The 24,270-nt window shown below is 35.2% G+C and overlaps 2 protein-coding genes across 5 annotated transcripts; one reads left to right on the top strand and one right to left on the bottom strand.

Annotated features, from left to right (window-relative positions):
• Window positions 1-124: 124 nt before the first annotated feature.
• LOC106165689 (transcription elongation regulator 1) lies at window positions 125-10,236 on the bottom strand. 2 transcript variants are annotated; one of them, XM_013543987.2, is made up of 21 exons: window positions 10,047-10,236; window positions 9,370-9,652; window positions 8,988-9,152; window positions 8,599-8,788; window positions 8,161-8,343; window positions 7,761-7,858; window positions 7,424-7,550; window positions 7,041-7,210; window positions 6,824-6,915; window positions 6,443-6,606; window positions 6,125-6,179; window positions 5,812-5,989; window positions 5,382-5,590; window positions 5,079-5,229; window positions 2,400-2,567; window positions 2,076-2,258; window positions 1,669-1,848; window positions 1,421-1,504; window positions 1,191-1,291; window positions 913-973; window positions 125-605 (listed from the first exon to the last, which is right to left on the bottom strand). In XM_013543987.2, exons 1-21 carry the CDS (start codon window positions 10,187-10,189, stop codon window positions 471-473), a joined length of 3,120 nt encoding a protein of 1,039 aa, XP_013399441.2. In that variant the 5' UTR covers window positions 10,190-10,236; the 3' UTR covers window positions 125-470. The 2 variants fall into 2 exon arrangements, with proteins under 2 accessions (XP_013399441.2, XP_013399442.2); XM_013543988.2 differs by having other exon boundaries at window positions 6,824-6,912.
• A 150-nt stretch (window positions 10,237-10,386) lies between these two features.
• On the top strand, window positions 10,387-23,908 carry LOC106165704 (phosphatidylinositol 4-kinase type 2-beta). 3 transcript variants are annotated; one of them, XM_013544018.2, is made up of 9 exons: window positions 10,387-10,874; window positions 15,802-16,002; window positions 16,870-17,001; window positions 17,134-17,287; window positions 17,572-17,648; window positions 18,262-18,361; window positions 18,767-18,900; window positions 19,167-19,226; window positions 19,431-23,908. In XM_013544018.2, exons 1-9 carry the CDS (start codon window positions 10,557-10,559, stop codon window positions 19,608-19,610), a joined length of 1,356 nt encoding a protein of 451 aa, XP_013399472.1. In that variant the 5' UTR covers window positions 10,387-10,556; the 3' UTR covers window positions 19,611-23,908. The 3 variants fall into 3 exon arrangements, with proteins under 3 accessions (XP_013399472.1, XP_013399471.2, XP_013399473.2); XM_013544017.2 differs by lacking the exon at window positions 18,262-18,361 and adding an exon at window positions 17,884-18,010; XM_013544019.2 differs by lacking the exons at window positions 10,387-10,874; window positions 18,262-18,361 and adding exons at window positions 13,690-14,436; window positions 17,884-18,010.
• The last annotated feature ends 362 nt before the right edge of the window (window positions 23,909-24,270 follow it).

Raw genomic sequence — 24,270 nt, 5'->3', positions numbered from 1 at the left:
TAAAAGCTTTGCAAAATTGTGACAGGTGGGTTTTACTGCTTAGAATAGGGTTCTTAATGGCATTTCATAAAACTTGCAGCAATACCTGTGTCACATCCTGAAATTCCTCAAAGACTAATATCCATTAGCATGTGAAATAAGAATTTTATTGTTCATACACTTTCTCTACAGTTATAAATTCTTACTAAAAACTAGCAGTAAAACGATTACAGATGTTTAAAATAAACATTACAATTAGTCTTTCGAGGTTACATCCTTTGGAAACTTCATTTTGCTGTTCATCTGATTAAACTTTAACCATGATTCGCTCTTTCTAAATATCACTACAAGTACTGACAAATGGGCTTAGAGTTTTCCAAGACGGACATCAAATGTTTCCTTTTTTTCCAAATGATTAAAAAAAAGTGTCCCAACAGACAGAATCAGTTGTGGCAAACGTCAACGCAATGCCTGAGGTGGAACCTCTGAACCTATTTCCTTCTAGAGGGCTCACTGGCTGTAGGTGGGGGTGGCGGGCCTTTGCGTTCCAAGTCCTCAATGTAAGCCACTATCATTTTCTTCCTCTCATCTGGATCACAGTCCAGGACCAGGTAACGCTTGTCATTCTGAAACATTCGAGGGAAGAGGAACATGTTACACAGATTCATCTCACATAAACGTGGTGCCTGGGATTATGCGAAAGCAGATTGGTGATTTTCTACAAAAATCTGAAATTAGTAACCAGATAACTTGGACACCATTTTTGATATAAATAAGTCGAAGATTGCATCAAAATCAAGTCTTCCTGAGATTTTTAGGACATTTCTACCATATCAAAGACTAGACCTGTGATTTTCACCATGAACTATAAGTGTCATCATAAAAGTTGGCACAAAAGCATTAAGGCTACAGAGTTGACCATGTTCTGCTTACCTCTAGGACAGCTGCAACATCTTTAAGATGGCCATCACCTTCTTCAATTAATTTCTTGGACCTAGAATATATACAAATTATAATATTACATCATCTACACATTGCCTCAGCAGGAGCAATTGAAAATAAAATTTTTCTTTTCATCTTACAATTGCCAATTTATCTATTTACAACACCATAATCCATCACAATTACCAAAGAATTTATTTCTTTTTCATTCATGTATATTTATGTATTTTTTCTGTATTTACACAATCATCCATCACAGTATAACTCACTTGTGTGTAATAATCTTGCACTCTTTCAGCAGCTCTCTGAAATCAGTCTTTGCCTGGACATACTTCTCATGGATAAATTCACAAAATTCCCTTTCCCGCTTCTAAAATATAAAATGTGCAAAAACATCATGACATACAGAAAACTTTTTGATGGGACATAATGAAAAATTTTAAATCTTTAGGCTCTACTTTGAGAACAAGAGTTAAAGAGAAAACTTGTCTGTACCTACCCTATCACTGGAAGAAAACTTTGTATATCTGGGATCCTCCTTGATCAATTTCTTCACTTCCTTCCAGGTGGACGATAAGTTGACCTTGAAGAAATAGGAATAAAAATCATCATCAACTGTATAAAAATGTGTGATACGTATCCCATGTTAAAACAATATAACTAACTACAAGTATGAACTGTGATCTGTCATTACAAGATAATAATATATGAAATTCATTTTTACATTCAATAATTCCATCTTTATACCTCAGTGGTTTCATCCAACAGCTTATGAAACATCTCCTTATTCTTCTTATTCAAAGCTTCAATGTGTTGTTCAAATATCTTCTCTTTTTCATCACGTTCAATGGATTCACAATCCTCCCATCTATGATCTTTCCTCAGTGTCTTCCTGGCATCTCTCCAAGACACGTCCGAGTTGCGAACCTATGTAAAAACAGAAAAAGAGAGAAATCATAAAATATGACATTCACAAATAGTGAGATGACTCAAAGTACCTTTTGTAGTAACCATTCAAAATCAAACTTCACCCTCAAATAACGTACAATATCAGTTTTCTCTCATAAATATGGCAATATCTAAACTTCTTAAGTTGTGATAACTTGATCCATTTTGTGACCAAATGACAACGTAAATTACAAACTTTGTCTTACCAAGTCCGACAGCAAAGCTTTGAAACTCTGCACTGATTCATCCCTTTTATGTTGCTCTCTTTCCTTGTCGCGTTCTCGCAGGGACGAGGATAGGGTTTTCTGAACTTCTTCCTCGCGTTTTCTAATGCTAGCTTCAACTCTTTCCTGCTTTTCTCTTTTTTCCCTTTCTTCCTCATCAGATTCCTGCAAGAAGACGTGGTCACATTTGTTTAAGGTTGTGCCAAGATTATCCATTACAAAAACAGGGCTGTGCTATTTTAACTTCACAAAATAATACAAGACATCATGATTCAAAAGTTCACTTGGAGTACCTAAAATACTCACCTCTTCCAGGGTTTTGACATAGTCCCTGAACCAATCTTCTCTACGAGAACTGCTGTCTATTGCTTTATAACGAGGATCCGACTCAATTTTCTTCTTGGTCTCACTCCAACGTGAGCGAGAGTCAATTTCTGTGGTTTCTTTCAGGAGCTGGATATAGTCAGCCTTGAGCTGAAAAATGGGGAAATTGTGTTAGAAAGGATATAAAATCACCCTATCTGCTAAACCTGAAATTGATTATAATTAGTTAAGTACTGTCCCTGTGTTGAAAAAGAGGTAGGAAGGGGTTGGAATTGTTCAAGAAATTTTGACACAAGAAAACTGTGTTCTCCTCTGCAGTGCAAACAAATCTGATTAACGTGATTTTATTAATCAGATCTGTAATCTGACCAAAGTGTCATCTGCATTTTCCTGCAGACTTCTCGACTCTCAGCCAACACCGCAGAGATGTGGCCAAATATTACCATTTTTAGGATCACACAGAGACAATCATTTTGAAACCAATGATAAATAGAACATTTGCCAGAACAACAGCCAGAGATCTGAAAAGGAAGAGCTTCTTATAAGCTGCCCATTTATAACAATGGTCCCTGCATAACAAGAGTCACAATGTAAAGCACTTGTGATATGAAGAAGAGAAATGAAAAAATGGTGGCGTAAGATTTATAATAGATTGCTGTATAAAAGTTACATTTTATGTCCATTTTTTTTTACCTCACTACAACAAAGTGTTTAACTATTATAATCATGTTTTAACTTATATGGTGAGTATTACAATCTAAACTGCTAACGCTTACTTTAATTCTTCTTGTTAAGATGTAAAATAAAGTATTGCTATGAAAAATATTATAAAAGTATTTATATATTTTAGATTAAACAATCTTTATGTAGCCATTATATTTTTATGAACCCATTGGCAGTTCACCTAGGTTCCAGATGACTACCTGCAAGCCAACAGATAGTAATGTATAAAACAGCAAACCTAAAACATTTTGGAAATTCACAATATTTAATCATGGGGCTAGATGCCCTCACTACAAACCCCAGCTTTTTAACATCTAATAGAAAATCACATTTCTTTTTAAAACTTCGTTTTCCATTTCAAGGCAAAAATTCAAAGGTAGCCCCCCCCCATCCCCCTTAAAGTAGACAAATTTGAAACTTGCAGCAGCCATCTGCAACATCTCTAGTGAAACATGATACAGCCAGTCATTTTATCAGAATATCTCTACAATTCTAATTGCATAAAAACTTCTTTTTAATCATCCAGGAATACAAATACACATAAATTACCATAACTTCGTCTCATCTATAGCTGTTGCGAATTGATCAAAATGTTTGCTTTGTTCCAAATCTTACAAGTGGCGAGTTCCACTTCAAGACTTTGAACTCTTTTAATTCATCAACACCCATTTTTTTTTTCAGAAAACAAACCAAATTGCATTAAACTTTAGACGCTTAAGATGAAATGAAGTTGAATAACAAAGAAAATTTCAAAAAAAGCACCCACACTGTGCACGTATCAAAAGTATCAAATTTCCCATTTAATGATATCAAAATACTACTCAACCTTACAAATACACTAGTGTGCATTATTTCATGACCATTTTATCAAAACAATTCAGGAAAAATATACTACTTAGATAACACAAAATACCGGTATGTATCAACCTTTATCGGCAATTATTGCATCTGAGCTTTCAAAGTGGCTTGCTGTGTTATTTGCAATGCACGCCTTCACAAAATGATGGCTGATTTCAACTGCCTTCGCCTAACAACTGTATGGTGCTCTTCGGTTTGAAAAGGTATAGGAATAGGCTGGCATTAGCTAAGAATGAATGCTGATGAAGGAATTTAGGCAAAAAATTATGCTAATAACTGTATTATTAAGAAAATGAAATTACTGTAAAATTATGTACCCTTTTACTTAAAACAGAATTTACTTTATCTAAAATCTTGGAATTTACTTTTAACTGTGCTGTTGTATAAAAATAATACAAATGAAAAAAAATGTAAAATGATAAATCTCTTTACTAAATTTTATACATGTATTGCAATTACACTCTGAAAAGTATTCAAATGCTGAAACAACAGATGTCAACAATAAACTTTAAAAAGACAAATATATATTAAGTCAGATTTATATCTACATAGCAAGTATTAAATCAAAGCAACAAATTTTTATGTAGGCCTACATATTCCTGAATATGAGCATAGTGTTATATTCATCGATAATCAAAAATTCCAAATTAAAAAAAGAAGACAATTAGAAAATATTTTGGAATTCATTTTTGTTAATATGATTTTTGCAAATATTTCAAGAATATGTGAATCTACCCCGACAGTCTGAAACAAATTCTATTCATTAGTTACAATATTTTAATGTGCAAAAGTGATTCATTTAATTCAAAACATACAAATGTTTTACTTCAAAATATTACACTATTCATACAGAACTTATTAGATTTCAAATGATCCAATATTGAAAGTTGTCTGTTACAGCATATATGTTTAATGGTCATCTAATAAAGGTATAATTCATACATTTCAACTGTAAACATTACTTTACAAGTTATAATTCACACATTTCAACTGTAAACATTACCTTACAAGTTTCAAGGTAAAATATAAAATCATTTAACTATTTCTCACAAAAAACGTTGACCTGTCACCTGTCCCTACCTTTTCCTTTTGGTATGATTTTTCTTCTTTCTCCCTCTTTCTTTGATCAGCCACATAATCACTGAATAGTGCCTCTCTCTCCCTCATCTTCTCTATTCCTTTGAATCTCTCATCTTTCCCATACTTTGAAGCAAAGTCACTGAAGGAAGACCTGAAATAGAAGCAATTTGACAAACAGATAAGTAAATATCACTTGGATTCCCAAATAAATCCAATCTAACTGTAAACTGTAACTTTTAAACAAATACTGTCAAGACAAAAATGAATATAAAAACCCACTGACATTTTTCATTGTAAACTTACTTTCCATGCAGTTTAGCTTCCTCTAGTAGCTGCCTGAAAAGTTCCTTTTTCTCCTTCAGCTTGTTCCTCTTCTCGCGTCGCTCCTCTTCTGCGCGCTCCTTCACATATTGGTCGAACACCTGTTTCCTTTCCTTGGATGTTAACAACAAGTAGCGAGGGTCAAACACTATCTTGTGAAGCTCCTTTTCCCATGTGGAAAATGCAGAAACCTGGAAACAAGCACAGTATTAAGTCTGAATTTCACTTGTTGTTTCACCCAATATAAACAGACGATATCTATGAGGCTCAATAATGATTTGTTGTGAAAAGGGCCAATGGTTCAATAAGAAATGAAATGACATATGTCCTAGATAATATAACCACATTAATGACGTAGGCTTCTGGAAAAATGTGTAAACCAATCAGACAAAAAACTGGTATCAGTGCTCACCTCCTTTTCTGCCAGCATGTCTCTAAATTGCTTCATCCTGATCTCCAGTGGAATGATGGCTCTCTCCCTGGCAGCTTTCACCTCGGCCTCAATGGCTGCCTCCTTTCCAGCATCTATCTTCTTTGGTTCCTTCTCCTGCTTGACAGGCACTTGCTCCTGTGGCTCCTCCTTCTCGACTCTGAAGCAAAATTCCACTTTTAAAGCCAAAATTTCAAATCTTATTTAGAATTATATTTGAATTTTTAAACTTTCCTTTTCACTTTCAGAATTCTTGAAAAGCTAAACAGACATGTTATTGAACTCGGTTACTTACTTTTTCTTTTTTGATTTTGGTTCTTCCTCATTTGATTCTGACTTCTGCTTTTTGCCTATGGAAAAGAGCAGATTAAATATCAGCCTATCAGTTCATAAGGTAGTATTAACAAACTCATTCATCTATCAGAGTGAGAGAAAGCAATTAACTATACCATTTCTCCATAATTTGTTTAAAAGATTTTATCTTTTCGCCTAAAACAAATACCCATCAAAAGATTAAGAATACAACAAACTGGTGCTCAGTTTAACTAAATGTGATTCACTCAGTTCATCACAATACATACGACAAGTTTCACAAATGGAAAAATACTCTTACTTAATGATGCGTCCCCTTTGCCAGCATCAGACTCATCTGGGGGCCCTTGAATCATTTTCTCCACGTCTTGTCTTCCCTGCAGGTCCTCTGGTACCTCCCAAACAGACTGTCTCTGACTGGGGTTGTAGAAAAACACCCGACCATCACCAGTCCAAACAACACACCTGGAACATCAAAAGCAATGTCAAGCATCAAAGCCTCAATCTGAAAGTCACTGGTTTGATTATGATGTGAGAGTATTGTGTGGAAGTATTGCGAAGATCCATTTACTTCCAAATTTATACCTATTAGGTGCAAGTTAAAAATCCTATTATTCAAATCTTCATCTTTAGGCAATCTTGAGTTTCTTAGAGTAAAAAAGGGAATATTTCACAATCTTACCAAGGTGTTCCAGGGACAGGGGTGCTGGAAATGGGCTTGGCTTTCTCTGCAGCTTTCTGTTCCTCCGTCATAGTCTCTTCTTCCTCCTCCTTCTAGGAAGAACAGGGCCAATTAAAACTTCAAATTTAAATAACATGCTACAATAATCACATGATAACTACAATGATATAACCTCCCCCCAAAAATAAAATAAAAATAAATGATAATCTTTTCAGACCTCTTCTGATCTTTCCTCTTCTTGGCTCTCCTCAGCCTCCATGGCCGTCTCAACTTCCTGACCTCCATTCATAGCCACCATCTCCTGACCACCATTAGTCTGGACTGTCGTCTGCTCAGGGGTTGCTGCAGCAGCTGCTGGGGCGGCTTGAGCAGCGGCATTTTGGGATTCTGAAACAAGAAACAAGTGCAATACAATCAGTCTCAGAATGCATTTGATGAGAGTTTTTTTTTTTTCCTTATAAAATCTTGAAAACAAATTTCAAAGTAGACAAAGTTATAATTCCACAATGACATTTTGTAAATTCACATTTTAGAAATTTACAAGGGCATAACAAATAACATTCCTCATCAACATTAGCTCAAACATTTATCATTCTTTACCTTCCCAGTCTTGCAACGCCTTTGGTTTTTCCCAAGTAGACTCAGATGTGTGAGAGTTGTAAAAATAGGACCGACCATCAGTTGTTTTGTGTTCAGACCATTCTGCAACCTCTGGTGGCTTCTGAGCCTAACAGGAATAATAGCAAATGTATGTTGAAATATATATATATAATGCAACAACTGCTTGGGCTGCATTATCTGAATGATCCTTTAAAAACTCTTGTAACTTTTGCCCAGACAAAATCAGACAAAGCAGCTAATCTCAAGTATACAGAAGATGTAAAGTGTTGAAAATTAACTGTATTGTACACATGTGATAAACCTGCATTTTATTTACCTGTGGCTGTCCTTGCCCTGGAGGTGGCTGCTGCATCATGGGGTGACCAAACCCTGGGGGTGGCATCATTCCAGGATTAAACCCAGGAGGAAACATACCTTGAAGGAGGAAAAGAACACACTTGCCAGTACTTTTCAATTTTTATTCCTTACTATATTAAATTCTGACACAGAAATTTCATACTAACAACCTCTAAAATATCTCCAGAAGTATATTTCTTACATCTTATTTTCAGGGGTTTTTTTTTTCATACCAACACATCTGACTTATTACCTCAGTGAGAAAAATAGCATAACAATAAACAAGTGTACTCTCTTAACAGACAACTAAATATCTACTTACAGTGAAAAACAGTACTGAATGAAAATTATAGTAGTATAGGTAAAGGAAAGTATTTTACCTGGAGGTGGCATCCCAGGTGGCCCCCCAGGTCTCATCATGCCAGGCCCACCTGGACCTCCCATAGGTGGAAACCCAGGAGGGGGAAAGCCATGTCCATGAGGTGGGGCATTGGTCTGGTCACTGGCCTGGTGGGGTGGAACTTGCTGCTGGTCAGCTACGTGACCTGGGGTACTGGGTTGAGCTGGAAAAATAAAACAGCTTCTTTAAACCACATCACTTTAAAAGAAGATAACCTATAGGGTATAATGTTACCAATATACCACGACTAACTAAAAATGGGAAATGATTAAGATGTTGATTTAATAGTTTTTTATTGACTCCAGATGAGGGTTTGAAAAATTTTCACATGGGTAATGACCAAAAGCTCTCTCAAAAAATCAAAATTTTGAGTTGTGAACATCAGTTTTAATAGTTTCCATATCAATGGTTCCCCCACCTTGTGCTATGGTAGTATCAGCTGCAGTGCTGGTAGCCCCTGACTGCTGTGTTGCAGTAGCTGCAGGCTGTGCCGTACTGCCTTGCTGAGCTTGCTGTGCCATACTTTCCACTTCTGTCTGCGTGATGATTTTCACTCCTTCTGGCTTGGTCCATGCGGACTCCCTAGTCCTGGCATTGTAGTAGTAGACCTTGAAATGAAATAATTAAATGTAAAATCTTTACTGTCAACTATATTATCCAACTGAAATACAGAATAATACAGCATGTTTAAGCAACCTATTTTTAATCTCTTGACAAACACTAAAACATTTTTTCAATCAGTTAAAATTGATACTGAACCCATTTTCCATAAGTCAGTCACAAAGACTCAAAAAATATTTTTCATACCTTTCCTTCTGGTGTCTTATTTTCCACCCACAGTTCTTGTGAACCATCAGCATTTTGTTGGTTTTCTTGTCCACTGTTCTGGTCCCCTCCAGACCCAAACCCTGGTGGCGGCACTGAGAAGTTTGGAGGTGGAACGCCTGGTGGTGGCATCATGGGAGGGGGTCCCTACAAGATAAAAAAAAGAGCATAATTTTGTCTTCATAGTCTCTTTTTTTATTCAATTGTGTTTTGGTGTAAGATATTCCTGCATAGTTTCCCCTTATTTTCCACAATTCTCAAAATAATTCTACAACAGCACCGATTAAAATGCTTTAAATTTTACCTGTATCCAATAATTATATAACCTAGCTTAAGTTTCTCGGTGAATATATATAAACCATACCATGCCATGTGGTGGCATCCTCGGTGGTCCCATGCCAGGTGGGTGCATGCCTGGCGGTGGTGGCATGCCTGGGGGTGGAGGTGGACCCATCCCTGGAGGATGCCCCATTCCAGGTGGAGGTCCATAATGGTCAAATGGAGGTCTTCCAAAGGGGGGCCTGGGTGGTGGCCTCATACCTGGGGGTGGAGGTCCTCTCATGTGAGGGGGAGGTGGCCCTCTCATGTGTGGACCTGGGGGACCTCGGAAACGTGGTGGAGGAGGCCCTCTTCCAAATGGTGGCGGCCTGCATTAGAAAAAAGTTATTATGCTAGGAAAGTTCATTTCTCATATTTTTATGTCATTTCAATCAACCAAAATCAGTATTCCCTGCATTTGAAAAAAAATTCCTAGGAAAATTAATTTCTTTTCTTTCATGACATTTCAATTAATCAAAATCAATAATCCTCATACTGCCTGCACCATAATATTATGGCTCTTTTGAAGTTAATTCCATTGCATTTCTCAAAGAGAATTCATAACTTTTGTTTTCCTTGAAATCAAATGCAATTTTCTTATTCAAATATCAGAAAATGAAATGAGACTACAAATTAAAATAGCTTATTTAAAATCCCGGCCCCTGGGATTTTAATTTTTCAGCCTTTTCACTGAGGTGTGGAGAAAATTACTTTTTGCCATACCTTGGTCCCCTAAAGAAACCTCTCCCCCTTGTTGGATTAGTTGGGTATCTGTTGATCTTAATATCGTCCATCCTATTGTCACTGTGCATGTCTTGATCCTCATTTTGCATGTTATGCGGCTGCGGCTCCTCTGACTCCGCCATTGTGCACGCTTTGGTCTCGCTATGAAAAATTAAGGCTAGCTTTATTAGTTTCGCGCATTATTATTTGTCCAGAAATAGAATAAATCATAAAAAATTTACATTTCGAGATATTTTTAACTTACAATTTTTTTCTTACTTTTTATCTTAATCATATGAAAATCGCAACTTTCACAGTTTTCGAAACTACAAAAAACCGGGCACAAACAGACTGACTCCGTGTCAATGTGCACCTGACTTTCCTTGGTCATCATTGTCAATAATTACATGATAGTATCATTCGTTTCATTTTTGAAAAAAGACGCTGGATGTCGATGACTATTTTGTGGCGACAGAAGGCTACTTCAAAGGAAGTCTAAGACGGTTATCAATGAGTCGAGACTCGCAGATGAGGTCTGTTTTAGAGGCCCAAATTGCGCCTCCGCCTGATGTCACTTTCGCACCATCAGCCGTCGAGTCCACTCGGTTGTCGTCCCCTCGCTCCCCGACAAGAAGCGACAGGGAGAACACGCCGTTGTTGGCTAGGATAGAAGAAGAGCATGGGCCTTTGTACTTCAATCATTTCACAGACGACCCTCAGTTTACCAGTATAATTCGCCAAGCTGAACAGACAATCGATGCAGGGGTTTTCCCAGAGAGGATTAGCCAAGGCTCAAGTGGCAGTTATTTTGTGAAAAATACAGACGGGGTGAGTTTCTACCAGTTTTCTCCATTTTTCTGAGACATGTAAATCAGATTTCTTACTTTCAAACAATTCTCTCAGGCATTTATGAATGTACACTAGTACTGTATATACAGTCTTTTCCCAAAACATTAGCCTACAGTACAGGCTACCATGCAGGGCCTATAAGAATTTACTAGTACTTTGACAGTGTCACCAAGGGTTAACCCAGTAGTCTCTCCGATATAGACCTTTTTTCTGCTCGCAGATTAGATGTAGAAAGTTCCAGAATTATCTTCCAGGTTTGAGTATTCATGGTCATCCATTGGGAATAAATTCACAGAAAGATAAAATTTCTTCTCATTTGTTTGTATCTCTGCCTATACTCACCCAAAGCAGAAAGCAATGGCCAGTTACTGAAGAAAGTGCTAAAAAAATAAAGCCTAGCCATAATATATATTGATATAAAGTGAATGGTTATTGTGAATATTGCAGACAGCCTATATAGTACTGTATAAATTTTCCATATATTTGAGCTAGCTGCTTTGATATTGTATATTTTCACAGGTTGAGAAGGTGCATGTGTTTTAACAGCTGCTATGTTAAATGTGATCATCCTGAATTGATTATACTTTTGAAGATGCAATCTTATAATAAATTATTATTCTATCTAGATAATTTTTAAGCTAATAGCATAGATGCATAGACAGCTTTTACCAGATATATTTTAGTATTCTAGGCCTGGAATTCATGGGAGTGAATGTTATACTTCAGTGAATGTTTACTTTCATATGTATGCACTTGTGGACTGGCAAGAAAAAAAGTCATAGAAGCCTATTGATGGTTGAAAACCTGATATTGATCTGGTCTCTGGTTATTTACATCATTGTTGTGCTATGCTTTCATGTAGGACAATGGCTCAGAGAATCAATTGCAACCAGGAATTTACTATTTTTTTAGCTTTTAGCATCATGAAAATTATATGCACCTCAAAAGTTTGCAGTTTCCCATCGATATGAGTTGAACCTTTGCTTTTCTAAAATAAAGTAATGACTTTATTTATTTATTAGAAAAGTTTTTAAAAAAATTAATGTAGTCATTCAGCATTTATATCACAAAAGATGATGTTTTGTATTATAATTATTAAACATTTAAATAAATTAGTTGTTAAATTGGTTTGGTGTTGGTAAAAAGCATGTTTGAACATTTCATTATTTCTTTGTCACCAGGAAATAAATCTAGAAATATCTTTTATTCAGTCCCAACCTGTGCCAAATACATCCTGTTTCACTTTGGCGTGCAGGTAAAAAATGTAATAAAATCAGTTTAATTCTCCCATGGAACCAAAATTAGGTTTGAATGCCAAAGAGGATATTTTAGAATGCTAGAATGCATGCTAATGGTGTTGCTTTGATTAGTAAATTTTATATGAAATGTGGAGTTTGTATGTCCACATTTTCTATTTTCCACTTTTGTGTACTGTGAACATCGTAGAGGCAAAGTAAAGCGTGCTTGTTCATGATTGAGAGAGGTCTTCTCTTAAAGGGTCTATATGTGGTCTGTTTTAGTATTCTTTTGACATCATACAAATTACATCCTATTTTCAGTACAGAAATGGTTGAATCACTATACACACTTGTGACATGTGCTGCTTATCAGGAGACACCAGCAAATGTATTTCTGGACTGTTTATCTTTGTTTGTGAAAATAGGTTGGCCTATCCAATTGATGTTCATTTAATTTGTGCTTTAATCTTTATACTTAGTATATATTTAAATTATAAACTTAAAAAAAGTTAATGGTTGGAAAATTAAGCAATACACTTCAAGTTTGAGTTTGGTGGTATTTTTGAACTTGAGCTGAAAAAGATATAGGTCATTCAAGTTTGTATCTGTAATCATGATAAAAATGGGAGGTCATTCTCCTCTTATAAAATTGCAAGAAAAAACTTTCTTTGGAAATTTTTCTTTTTTTCTGCATACATGCTAAGATTTAAATTTACTTTTTTAATTTAAAAAGTTTTGTGTTTTTAAAATTTTTAAGTTTAAAAAAAAAACTTTAAATTTAAAATTAAAATTTAAAAAATGAATAAATTATTGGCATATTATTAGCATTTTAATTGTCAGTAACATCTCAGATAAACTCAGCTGAATGAGTTTACTTAAGAATATTTTGTAGGATGTAACTATAATTTGCATGTTTTAATCAATGTTGACAGTTGAATGATATTTCTGTATTATACAAATGGTTCAGAAAGAAAATTTTCACATGGGGATTTTCAAAACATTTGCTACATGGCTATTTGATTAGTTATAGGTATAGTATTTGTTATAGTAAGAATTTTCCAGTAATTAAGATTTGGAATGATTTTTAGGGTAGAATGACATTTGCTTTGAATTATATTTAAAAAGCATTTATAACCTCCTTGTTACATTTCAATAAAATATAACTCTCACTTTCAATTACTTTTTGACTCAATAGAGGGCAGCACAAGGTGTCATATTCTTTCTTCAGATTTTTTTCACAAGTATTACATGAAGAAGTTGCTAAGTTAATTCCCAAGTTGAAACAAAATATCAGATTGATTTATTATTGTAGAAGTGACCTTTTCCTTAATTTGCCATAGCATCAGGTTTATTCCCTATTTGCTGTAATGCTGTCTGTTATTTGTTTTCAGTAGGAGACAAGCTGTTCATTAAATACTTTCTCCATCTTCTGAGTGGCTTTACAGTGTGGCTACACTTCCACACCACCACAGGCAATATTATATATTCTGAAATTAATGATTTATTTAATATTACAGCCAGACTAAGTGGACTGTCTTGTCCTCCAAATCACAGGAGAATTTTAAAGCATGTGGAAAAAGTCAAAACAGTAATGTGATTGTGTTATATTATAGTGGTATGGGAACTTTTCCATATGGTGCTGAAGATGAAAGTGGAAATGGAAATTAGCATATGAAATGGGCAAATTACATTGCTCACTTCTCAAAATAGCCATTTATAGTGTGAACTTTTAGTTTTGTTATGGGCACCACAAAGAAATCAATATAGTGTAAGAAGGCAAGGTAAACAACTCAAGCGACACAAAGTCAGTTGACCTCATAGGTATGCCACCACTCAGCAGCCACTGAATATTGTATTTGACCTAGAAGGCTACCTGTATATGAAACCTGCAGCATATATACAGTCTACTGACAGAGAGAATTAGGAGACATATGTTATTATCACTATAATGAGATTGGCTTGACATGATTCAAGCAGTACATATACACTGGGCTGAGATGTAATTTCTGTCATTAAGAACAGAGAGGTGCTTAGTTTCACTTCCACGTGAGCAAGCTGCCAATATGGCCACTGCCATTGAGCCGGATTTAGGGGACAGGACTCCGTCAGAGGACCAGCATATCATTCCTCAGGGTGTACAGGCTCCTGATGTGACATTTGGAACATTTGTGAATACTTTTGATAACGATCTGGAGTTTTCTCAAGTGATACGTGATGTGGAGTTTGCTATTGAAGAAGGAGTTTTGCCAGTGTTAATAACAAGTGGCTCGAGTGGCAGTTATTTCATCAAGGATCGCACTGGTGTGAGTTGATTGGGTTGATATTGCTGACTGAAGATGAAATGTACATTTTGTTGTGATTGTCATGTAGGTGTTACTAATGAAGGATATTCTCCACTCTGTAACCTGTATAATTCTTCAAAGGTCCCTAAGAATGGTACTGTAGCAGCAGAGATATACATGTTGGCTTGGAGGTTATATTTAAAGATTTACAGACATATTTATTTTGGGTACTTCACTCCCACCTGCTGATAAGCAATCGTCTCACACGTCTCTCACACGGCCTTTATCTGTGTTATTGAGGATATTATTTACATGTGCCCTGATAGTTTTGTAAAGTTTATACAGTAACCTGCTATGAATGGAGCCTATTGTGAACTGCCTTGCTTGATTTAGCTGCGAGTGTAGATGTCTGTGCGTGAACAACATGTTCCTGTCCTTCTACCAGGATTCAATACTTATTAAGTTCATTATTTTCTTGGACAGATAAAAGCGTGGGCGTGCCTGTTTTAGAACTGTCCATGTCACTTGTCAAAATAGTGTTATTAAAACTATTGACATAAAGGCTTATTTTGTGTAAAGATTACTTACACAACAGGAAAAAAATCAACCGCTCCTAGTATGTAATTATTATCTTCAGACTGAGTGCTATAGGTATCCTTTTTTCTTTTTATTTTCAACATCCTTGGGCCCATATATAGAGTTACTTTTGTGTGTTATTTCTTCCATAAGATTTCAGGCTTTAGTTAGGATCAATTGAACATTAAGCTGCCTGTAAACAGCTCATTGATTAGATGGCAAGAGCCAGGAATGAAATAAGTATATCATCAAGTTGCTCACTAATTTATTGTCATATGTAAATTTTCACCTTAATCTCTCCTTTCAGGAAATATAACTACCCCAGTGTGCTATAAGCATTAATGATCTCATGAATGCCACTGAAAATTGCCATTTATACACATTCTCTGCTTTTTATTGGGGTGTAGAGGACATTGTTGTAACAAACGTGTTCAGCTAAAGATACACATATTTTTAGAACTGTTCCTTTGGCAAGCTTGCCTGGTGTCAGTGTACATTTTAAATTAAACATCTACATTGCCTGATAAATGTAATTTTATAACAGCTAGGGCCTTGACAGTGAATGGTTTGGCAGTTATTATTCACTTATGCATGTATAAACATTGGTTTATATGGGTTGCAGATTGTGGTAAAGATTAGAAATACAGAAACAGATAATTTGGAGATGAAATATTTAATATTTAGCATGAATATATTCTGGATAGATATGATATTTTCAAGCTTAAATAATGGCCTGTAAAGAGACCCATTGTTTTATTGCCTGAAAGTTTTACTGTTTGAGAGGCAATTACATTTTTGTTTTTATTTCAGAAAATACTTGGTGTTTTCAAACCCAAAGATGAAGAACCCTATGGTAAACTTAACCCGAAGTGGACCAAATGGATGCACAAGCTGTGCTGCCCATGTTGTTTCGGCCGGAGCTGTCTGGTCCCCAACCAGGGCTATCTCTCAGAGGCTGGTGCTAGCATTGTGGACCAAAAGTTACAGTTGAATGTGGTGCCTAAAACCAAGGTAAGGGGAAAAGATACACTGTGTGTGTGTGTGTGTGTGTGTGTGTGTGTGTGTGTGTGTGTGTGTGTGTGGCAGAGTTGTTTCAGCCATGAAAAAGTGGTGTTAATACTCCTTTGTTATTGATGGAGAAATGTTTTTTTACTTCTCAGCATATGAAATATTTATCTTTTCCATGTCTTCAACTTTAAAAAGTTGTTTCATCATAAAAGACCAGTAGGTTTTTTTTTTTTTTTTTTTTTTTTTAAATAATGCTATGATTGGACTGAGCTTATAGTTGATTTTTATCAGGACACTATAGAATGTTTATAATAGATTTGGTGTTTCTTTTTTTAAGGTTTCATAATTTTATTATTACAATGTGTTATTATTATTTGCATCCTTTCTTTTTTTATAAAGGCAGGGAGTTTAATATATATGCATTTCCTTCTTTAGAAGTTTTCCTCATAACAATAGTCATTGTGCTCATTCTTCATTATGTGAAACCATGGTAACAATAAGATGAATATACTAATGTACATAATAACATTCATTAGTAGGATTTATGATAAAAACATAACAAGGCCTTGTTTGTGAAATTACCCTATGTCTAAATTGTGGGGAAATGGTGGAATAATAAGTAATTCAGGTTTAACAAGGCCTTTTGGGCATTGGAAATGTCTATGTAATGAAAATTTAATGGTACCTCCCTTATAATGAATGACAAAAGTTTTGTGTTATTTTGTTCTGAACAAATCAGTTCTAGTCTGGTGATGTTGCCAGAGCTTTTTCTGGAGCCAAATCGCTTGCCAGATCCCTGGTTATTTCTCGTTGCCAGAGGCATTTGAAAAATGTTTAAAAATTGTCTCTTCTGAATTTTTTGTTTGCCAGGTGGTTCGCCTTGCCAGTGAAACCTTCAATTACAGTGCAATAGACAGGGCAAAGTCAAGGACAAAAAGAAACATACAGGAAAGGTTTCCAGAACTTGGCAGACATTTTCACAGAATTGGCTTACCTCCAAAAGTGAGTGTTGCATTAATTAATTCATTTATTTCTCATAAAATTTAAATTTCAAACTTGCAAAAGATGTTACTACAGTCTGTGTTTCTCTCTTTACATTGAGATTGTCTTTCTAAATTTATTGATTTATTTCAGAGTGGATCATTCCAGTTGTTTGTAGAGAACTACAAAGATGCAGATTTCTGGTTACGAAGGTTTGACAATGAAGCATTACCAGAGTCAACAGCAAAAAGTTTCCAACTTCAGTTTGAAAAATTAGTGGTTTTGGACTATATCATAAGAAATACAGGTAAAATTGTTCAATGATTTTATATTCTGTAACACATCATTCCATTTTCCTATTGAACCCTGATAAATGAAATTCTCACCAATTATAGCATGTGATTTATCCCCCAGCTGACAACCAAAATTCCAATGTTTTACATGTTTGGAGTAAGGATGATAGTTTCAGTGTGTCCTTTGCAATTTTAAAAATATCTTTTTAAAAGTGTACACTTAAGGAATTATTTCACTTTGATTGAATTGCCAGCTACTTTATGTAACCTCTGATAATTCATTTATCTTGGTTTTCAGACCGTGGCAACGATAATTGGTTAATTAAATATGAGAAATCTGAAGTAGACGAGTCTTCAGGAGGGGATGAGGATGATGTAAGGACTAATGATTGATCTTTGTTGAAACTGATCAAAGATATTTATTTATTTATTTATTTATTTTTGTGTAATTTGATAGCGTGTAAAATCATAAAATCATTTGATCAGTCTTTACAATTTAATATTAATGTATATTGTGACAAATATTATGTCTATAGCAGCAGTGAACATTTTAAGGTTTGTAACTTATCAGCATATGATCAAGTTTAATGGGGGCAAAACTCAATTCTAGGCGGATGATGAGGATGATGATGATGATGAGATGGACTGGGGCATGGTAAAGCCCCCGTCTATCCAGGTGAAAGCCATAGACAATGGTCTGGCATTTCCCTATAAACATCCAGACAGCTGGAGGGCATGTAAGTCACTGGTAGACCATAGAAGAAGTGGGATCTAGTATTCGCCCCACTGCCTGTGGTGACACAGCTAACAAGCTACTAATGCTTCCACCTATTGTTAGCAGTTGCACACTTGCATGTTCAACTGCACATATAGTTAGTTCCACAGCACCACTATCAATCTGCATAACGCTTATATTTTTCTGCTGTCATTGATCAAGTTGGATAGCTATATATTCTGTCTCTCTCTATATCTCTCTACTAACTAACAGGATGTGGACTGGAGTATGGTGAAACCCCCCGAAATCTCTGTGGCAGCTATAGACAATGGCCTAGCATTCCCCTTCAAGCACCCAGATGAGTGGAGGGCATGTAAGTGGTGTAAAGCACAGCTGACTGCTTCTTGCATGTTTAAATGTAGAATCAGCTCTTTAACAAATGTATGTGCATATCTCCAGTAGTTAATTCAATCACCAGAGGCACATTATAACCATTATTTTCACAGACGGTGTGTTTGAGATATGAAGTTCTAGAAGTCCTTGCCCATGCTTTAGTAATAGTCTCCTCATAAAACAATTTCTTTTCGTACAATTTATAGCATTTATTTAGTATATTTCTTTAAGTAAATGTTTAGAATGGTGCTATTTAAGCTATCAGTATGGAACATCTCAGTTTGTTATTTATTTGTTTTATTTCATTTTTTTTTTAAATTGTTTATATTTTACTGTTGTTTATTATTGTTCTAAATAAAGAAATGAATTTCTTTGTTGTTTGCAGACCCTTACCATTGGGCATGGTTGCCTATGGCCAAAAAGCCATTTTCAGAAGAACTCAAAAGTTTAGTGCTTCCTCAGTTGTCTGATATGACCTTTGTAGAAGATCTTTGTGATGAATTGTACCTTCTCTTTAAGGTGAGCATGTAGGCATAGTAGGGTCCATCATATATACTGCGAAATATTAATGATTGAAGTTCAGAATAATTCAGTCTAGCTTGAAGTAAAGATCTGATTGTTGTCAGAGTCAATGAAAGAGACAAAAAAAAACTGTGCTGACTGCACATTTGTAATTGATGAAATATTGAAATGAGTTCTATGTGTAGGTGGAAATTCTGCTGGTGTCATAGCATATTTAATCAGATTGCAGTTTGTTTATGCCCTGGTTTCCTTTCTTTCTTCAGACTGATAAGGGTTTTGACAAAAGGACATTTGAAAAGCAGATGTCTGTAATGAGAGGCCAGGTAAGATATCAGAATGATTTTATGAGAAATTATTAGTGTAAATGTTAGATTTACTTTTTACTTAAATCTTCTGACAGTTTTATTATGATTATGAAAATAATCTTCTGGCATTTTATGTGGTAATTGCGTGCATAATATTCAGATGAAACCAAAAAGTGGTTGAAAAAGGGAAAGAAATTGATACAAATTTTATTCAATTTTCAGATTTTAAATCTAAGCCAAGCCCTTAGAGATGGGAAGTCTCCGGTTCAGTTGGTCCAAATGCCCGTGGTCACAGTGGAGAGGAGTAAGAGTGGTTATGGCCCTGGTAGGCCAAGGACAGCTAGTGGAGAGACATTTATACAGAGGTTCTCAAAACGAGCGCCATTCTTTTCTTGGTGTTAGTTGATAACAACAGCTTTAGATGGAGAGACCGAAAACTTTTGTGATACTAAAATACAGACTAGCATGTACAGTAACTCTTCATTTTGTTAACCGTTTCCCAGACTATAAGCCAGCAATTTCAAGGCGGGTTGTTTTTCTGGAAAAGTGGTCCCCTTTTCAGGCATAACCATCAGTACTGCCTAAGAAATAACATATAACCTATATCAAATTTTCGTTCAGAGTGAACCTTTTTTGAAGGGGCCAAAAAAAAAAAAAAAAAAAAAAAAAACAAACCCCAGGAGCTCACCCCACAAGCCCCATCTCCACCCCAAAACCCGTACCCCCACCCCCAACCCCACCCCAATGTACCCCCCTCCCCCTCCTAGCCTACAGGCCTGGAATCTAACATGGTTACAGTAATTGGTATTCCTAAAACTAGCATAATGTCCAGATATCAGTTAAAATCCTATGATAACTTGGTGATTGGCAGTCCACTTTGCTAATCGATGGGACAAATATGTATTTGACCCAGTTTCATTGACTGTGGTGGTAATTTATTTGGTACTTGTGCACTAAGCCTTGATTAGATAAAGATGTCAATTTGTTTAAAGTTCTATAAGATGCAGTATTTGGTGTATGGATATTTTACTACTAACTTAGTAGCTGTAAGAGAACACCACATTATACACCATACACTCTACTTCATATTAAACTAAAGCCCTTTTTATGTACAGACACAGATGTGTCTGTACATATTGCCATCACCTGCGTCTGTCGTCGCCGTCGCCGATGCCGATGCCGTCGCCGTGCACTTTCCTTGTAAACACGATAAGTGGAAGGCAGTTTTACTTTTTGGCTTTATATATACAGAGCTGATGAATATTCATAAAACGCAGGTCAAGTTCGAAAATCAGCATGATCGGGCCATTATTGTAGAAGTTATGCTGTTTTTTCACTTTTCAGCATATATGCAACCTTGTAAACACATTTTAAGGAAAACCGTTAGGCCTGTTGTCATGAAACTCACAGGAGTAATCAATCTTACTAAAACGCAGGTCAAGTTCGAAAATCAGCATGATCGGGCCACTATTTTAGTAGTTATGCGGTTTTTTCACTTTTCAGCATATATGCAACACTGTAAACACAATATAAGAAAAACAGAAAGCCCAATTGTCATTAAACTCACAGGAATGGTCAGTCTTACTAAAACGCAGGTTGAGTTTGAAAATCAGCATAATCGGGGCATTATTTTAGAAGTTATGCTGTTTTTTCACATTTCCTCAGATTTCCTCAGATTTAATTCTTAGGCATGTTAACAGTCTTATTATTTTACTAATAAGATACATAAAAGTGTTTGTTTGACATTTCCTGCATCTTTACAACATTGTTAGTTGATTATGTAAAAATGATGGTAAACTTGTTATTGTGTATTGTGTAATAAAGTGTCAAAAATGGAAATAAACTCATATCATTGCAGTTTGTCAGATTCAATCATTCACTATGTTCAGAATCTCAGAATGGAAGAAATTGGACATTTAACACTGTTCTATTGATATTTTTCACATCTCATCAATTTTCTTAGTTGATCGTATAAAAATGGCAGTAACCTATTAATTTTGTTTTATGTTAAAAAAAGTGTTAAAAATGGAAATAAACCCATTTCAGAACAGTGCAGTCTTGTTTACATTTTGGCATTGTTAAGGTGTGACTTTGAAGTTCCATCGGCCTAAAAACCTTTGTAAGTCACGTTTACTATTTGTCCATGATACTAATATTTTATTATTAAAAATTGATGATCATTATGCTGTTAAACATTATGTAATATTGCATCAAAATTTGAAAAAAACCTATTTTGAGCACTGCTCCCATGATGACCATTTAAGAAAAACCATGTCACATACTGTTCTAAAACAGTACAGTTAATATGTAGAGATGTGTCTGTACATATTGCCATCACCTGCGTCTGTCGTCGCCGTCGTCGCCGTCACTGGCGCCGGCGCCATGCACTTTCATTGTAAACACGATAAGTGGAAGGCAGTTTTACTTTTTGGCTGTATATTTACAGAGCTGATGAATATTCATAAAATGCAGGCCAAGTTCGAAAATCAGCATGATCGGGCCATTAATGTAGAAGTTATGCTTTTTTTTTCACTTTTCAGCATATATGCAACACTGTAAACACAATATAAGAAAAACAGATAGGCCAATTGTCATTAAACTCACAGGAGTGGTCATTCCTGCTAAAACGCAGGTTGAGTTCAAAAATCAGCATAATCGGGCCATTATTTTAAAGAAATGCAGTTTTTTCACATTTCCTCAGATTCAATTCTTAGGCATGTAAACAGTTTCATTATTGAACTAATAAGATACGTAAAAGTGTTTGTTTGGCATTTCCTGCAATTTTACAACATTATTAGTTGATTATGTAAAATGATGGTAAACTTGTTATCGTGTATTGTGTAATAAAGTTTCAAAAATGGAAATAAACTCATATTATTGCAGTTTGTCAGATTCAATCATTCACTATGTTCAGAATCTCAGAATGGAAGAAATTGGACATTTAACACTGTTCTATTGATATTTTTCACATCTCATCAATTTTCTTAGTTGATCATATAAAAATTGCAGTAAACTGTTTATTTTGTTTTATGTTAAAAAAGTGTTAAAAATGGAAATAAATCATTCACTATGTTCAGAATCTCAGAATGGAAGAAATTGGACATTTAACACTGTTCTATTGATATTTTTCCCATCTCATCAATTTTCTTAGTTGATCATATAAAAAAAAGGCAGTAAACTGTTAATTTTGTTTTATGTTAAAAATGGTTAAAAATGGAAAAAAAAAACATTTCAGAACATTGCTGTCTTGTTTCACATTTTGGCATTTTCAAGTTGTGACTTTGAAGTTCCATGGGCCTGAAGACCTTTGCTAGTCACATTTACTGAATATCCATAACACTAATATTTTATTATTAAAATTGATGGTCATTATGCTGTTAAACATTATGTAATATTGCATCAAAATTTGAAAAAAAAACTATTTTCGTCACTGCTCCCATGAAGACCATTTAAGAAAAACCACGTCATTTATTGTTCTCAAACTTACAGGAAAGAAACATGGGACTAAAATACAGCTTCAGTAGGAAATACAGTCTGTTTGGTAATTCTTACTGCCAGTTAAACAGTTATTTTGTGAAAATTAAATTTTTCACATATTGGCATTTTCAAGGTGTGACTTTGAAGTTCCACGGGCTTGAAGACCCATGCTAGTCACATTTTCTGAAAATCCATGATACGTATATTTTATTATTAAAAATTGACGGTCATTATGCTGTTAACCATTATGTAATATGGCATCAGAATAGAAGAAAACACAATTTTGGGTGCTGCTGCCATGATGACCATTATGGGAAAACCATGTTACTTATGATTGCCAAACTTTCAAAAAAGAAATACAGGACTAAAATGCAGTCTGAGTTGGAAAAGCAGTCTAAGTGACTTCTTTTTCTGGAAGTTATACATTTTCAAAGTGTAAACTTGTCACATATTTTAATTACATTGGTATTACCTGTTGAGGATAATTAAAATTTGATGTTGAATTTGCAGTTTAACATAATGTTCTTTTGCATCAGAATTGACAGTAGCCTATTTTGTGCATAGTTATTTCCTGTTTTTTGTCTGTACATTTGACAGCTTTGCTGCCTTGTTACACCTGGCTTGCGGTCGCTATGAAAATGAAATTTGCTCCCTAAGGAGTGTCAGGCTCAGAATAACGGGGGCTTAAGTTTAAAACTTGTTGATTTAAGTTGTTGAATTTTTTTAATGATGGCAAAGTATGTGCAAAGATTCTTTATCATTTTTTTCTGTTAAGAAAGTTGGTAGAAAAATGTAATACCGGTTTAATATTGAAAACTTGCAGGCCTTTGGGATTATAAATATGTAATTTATGTATAGAATAATGGGTGTATTTATTGGTACGTTTGATATTAAGAAGTTATTCACATTTCTGGTTACCAGTTACAAAACTGGTGTATGTAAAAAAAAATGCCAAAAACGGGTGCCATGTAACAGTGGTATTTATGGATTGAGTGGAGGTTTGTTTATACCAAAACTTCTTCCTTCAGTTGTTGAGTCTCTTCTTACAAGATGTGAATTTGAAATTCAATTTTTTAAAAATTGAAGGAAATATGAAAGTTGCCTTTCAAAAACTGGAGTTTAACCATGAAATCGATATTTTTACCTTGTATTGAACACAATCAGTTGTTGAAACTTACTATCTTTGTAACTGTGCGGAGATGCAAATAAAATGCCAAAGCTTACTGTCCTTTGTCTTTTTTATCCAGTAGAAACGAAGAAAATTAATCATGAAGACTCGTCTCTCTGCGACAAATTTCAGCAGTGTCAACAAAGGGCAGTCCTTTTTATGTACAGACACAGATGTGTCTGTACATATAGCCATCATCTGCGTCTGTCGTCGCCGTCGTCGCCGTCGTCGCCGTGCACTTTTACCGATAACACGATAAGTGGAAAACCATTTTACCTTTTGACTTGAAACTTGCAGAACTGATGAATATTCATAATACGCAGGTCAAGTTCGAAAATCAGCATGATCGGGTCACTTTTAGGGAATTTATGCTGTTTTTTCACTTTTTTCAGCATATATGCAGCGCCGATAACACGA

This window comes from Lingula anatina, chromosome 1 (assembly GCF_051362555.1).
Source record: "Lingula anatina isolate TDL-2025a chromosome 1, LinAna3.0, whole genome shotgun sequence".
Taxonomy (NCBI): Eukaryota; Metazoa; Brachiopoda; class Lingulata; order Lingulida; family Lingulidae; genus Lingula; species Lingula anatina.
This window is presented reverse-complemented; position numbering and strand designations above follow the sequence as displayed.

Bases quoted from the DNA above. Each gene is read 5' to 3' on its own strand.
- LOC106165689 (XM_013543987.2), bottom strand. From the start codon at position 10,189: ATGGCGGAGTCAGAGGAGCCGCAGCCGCATAACATGCAAAATGAGGAT. The intron at 7,211-7,423 runs GTAAAGAATGAT...TTCTTGTTTCAG, and splicing joins GGCGTTGCAAGACTGGGAAG to AATCCCAAAATGCCGCTGCT. The intron at 1,849-2,075 runs GTAAGACAAAGT...GTTTTTACATAG, and splicing joins AAGCTTTGCTGTCGGACTTG to GTTCGCAACTCGGACGTGTC.
- LOC106165704 (XM_013544017.2), top strand. From the start codon at position 10,557: ATGAGTCGAGACTCGCAGATGAGGTCTGTTTTAGAGGCCCAAATTGCG. The intron at 18,901-19,166 runs GTGAGCATGTAG...TTCTTTCTTCAG, and splicing joins AATTGTACCTTCTCTTTAAG to ACTGATAAGGGTTTTGACAA. The intron at 19,227-19,430 runs GTAAGATATCAG...TTCAATTTTCAG, and splicing joins TGTCTGTAATGAGAGGCCAG to ATTTTAAATCTAAGCCAAGC.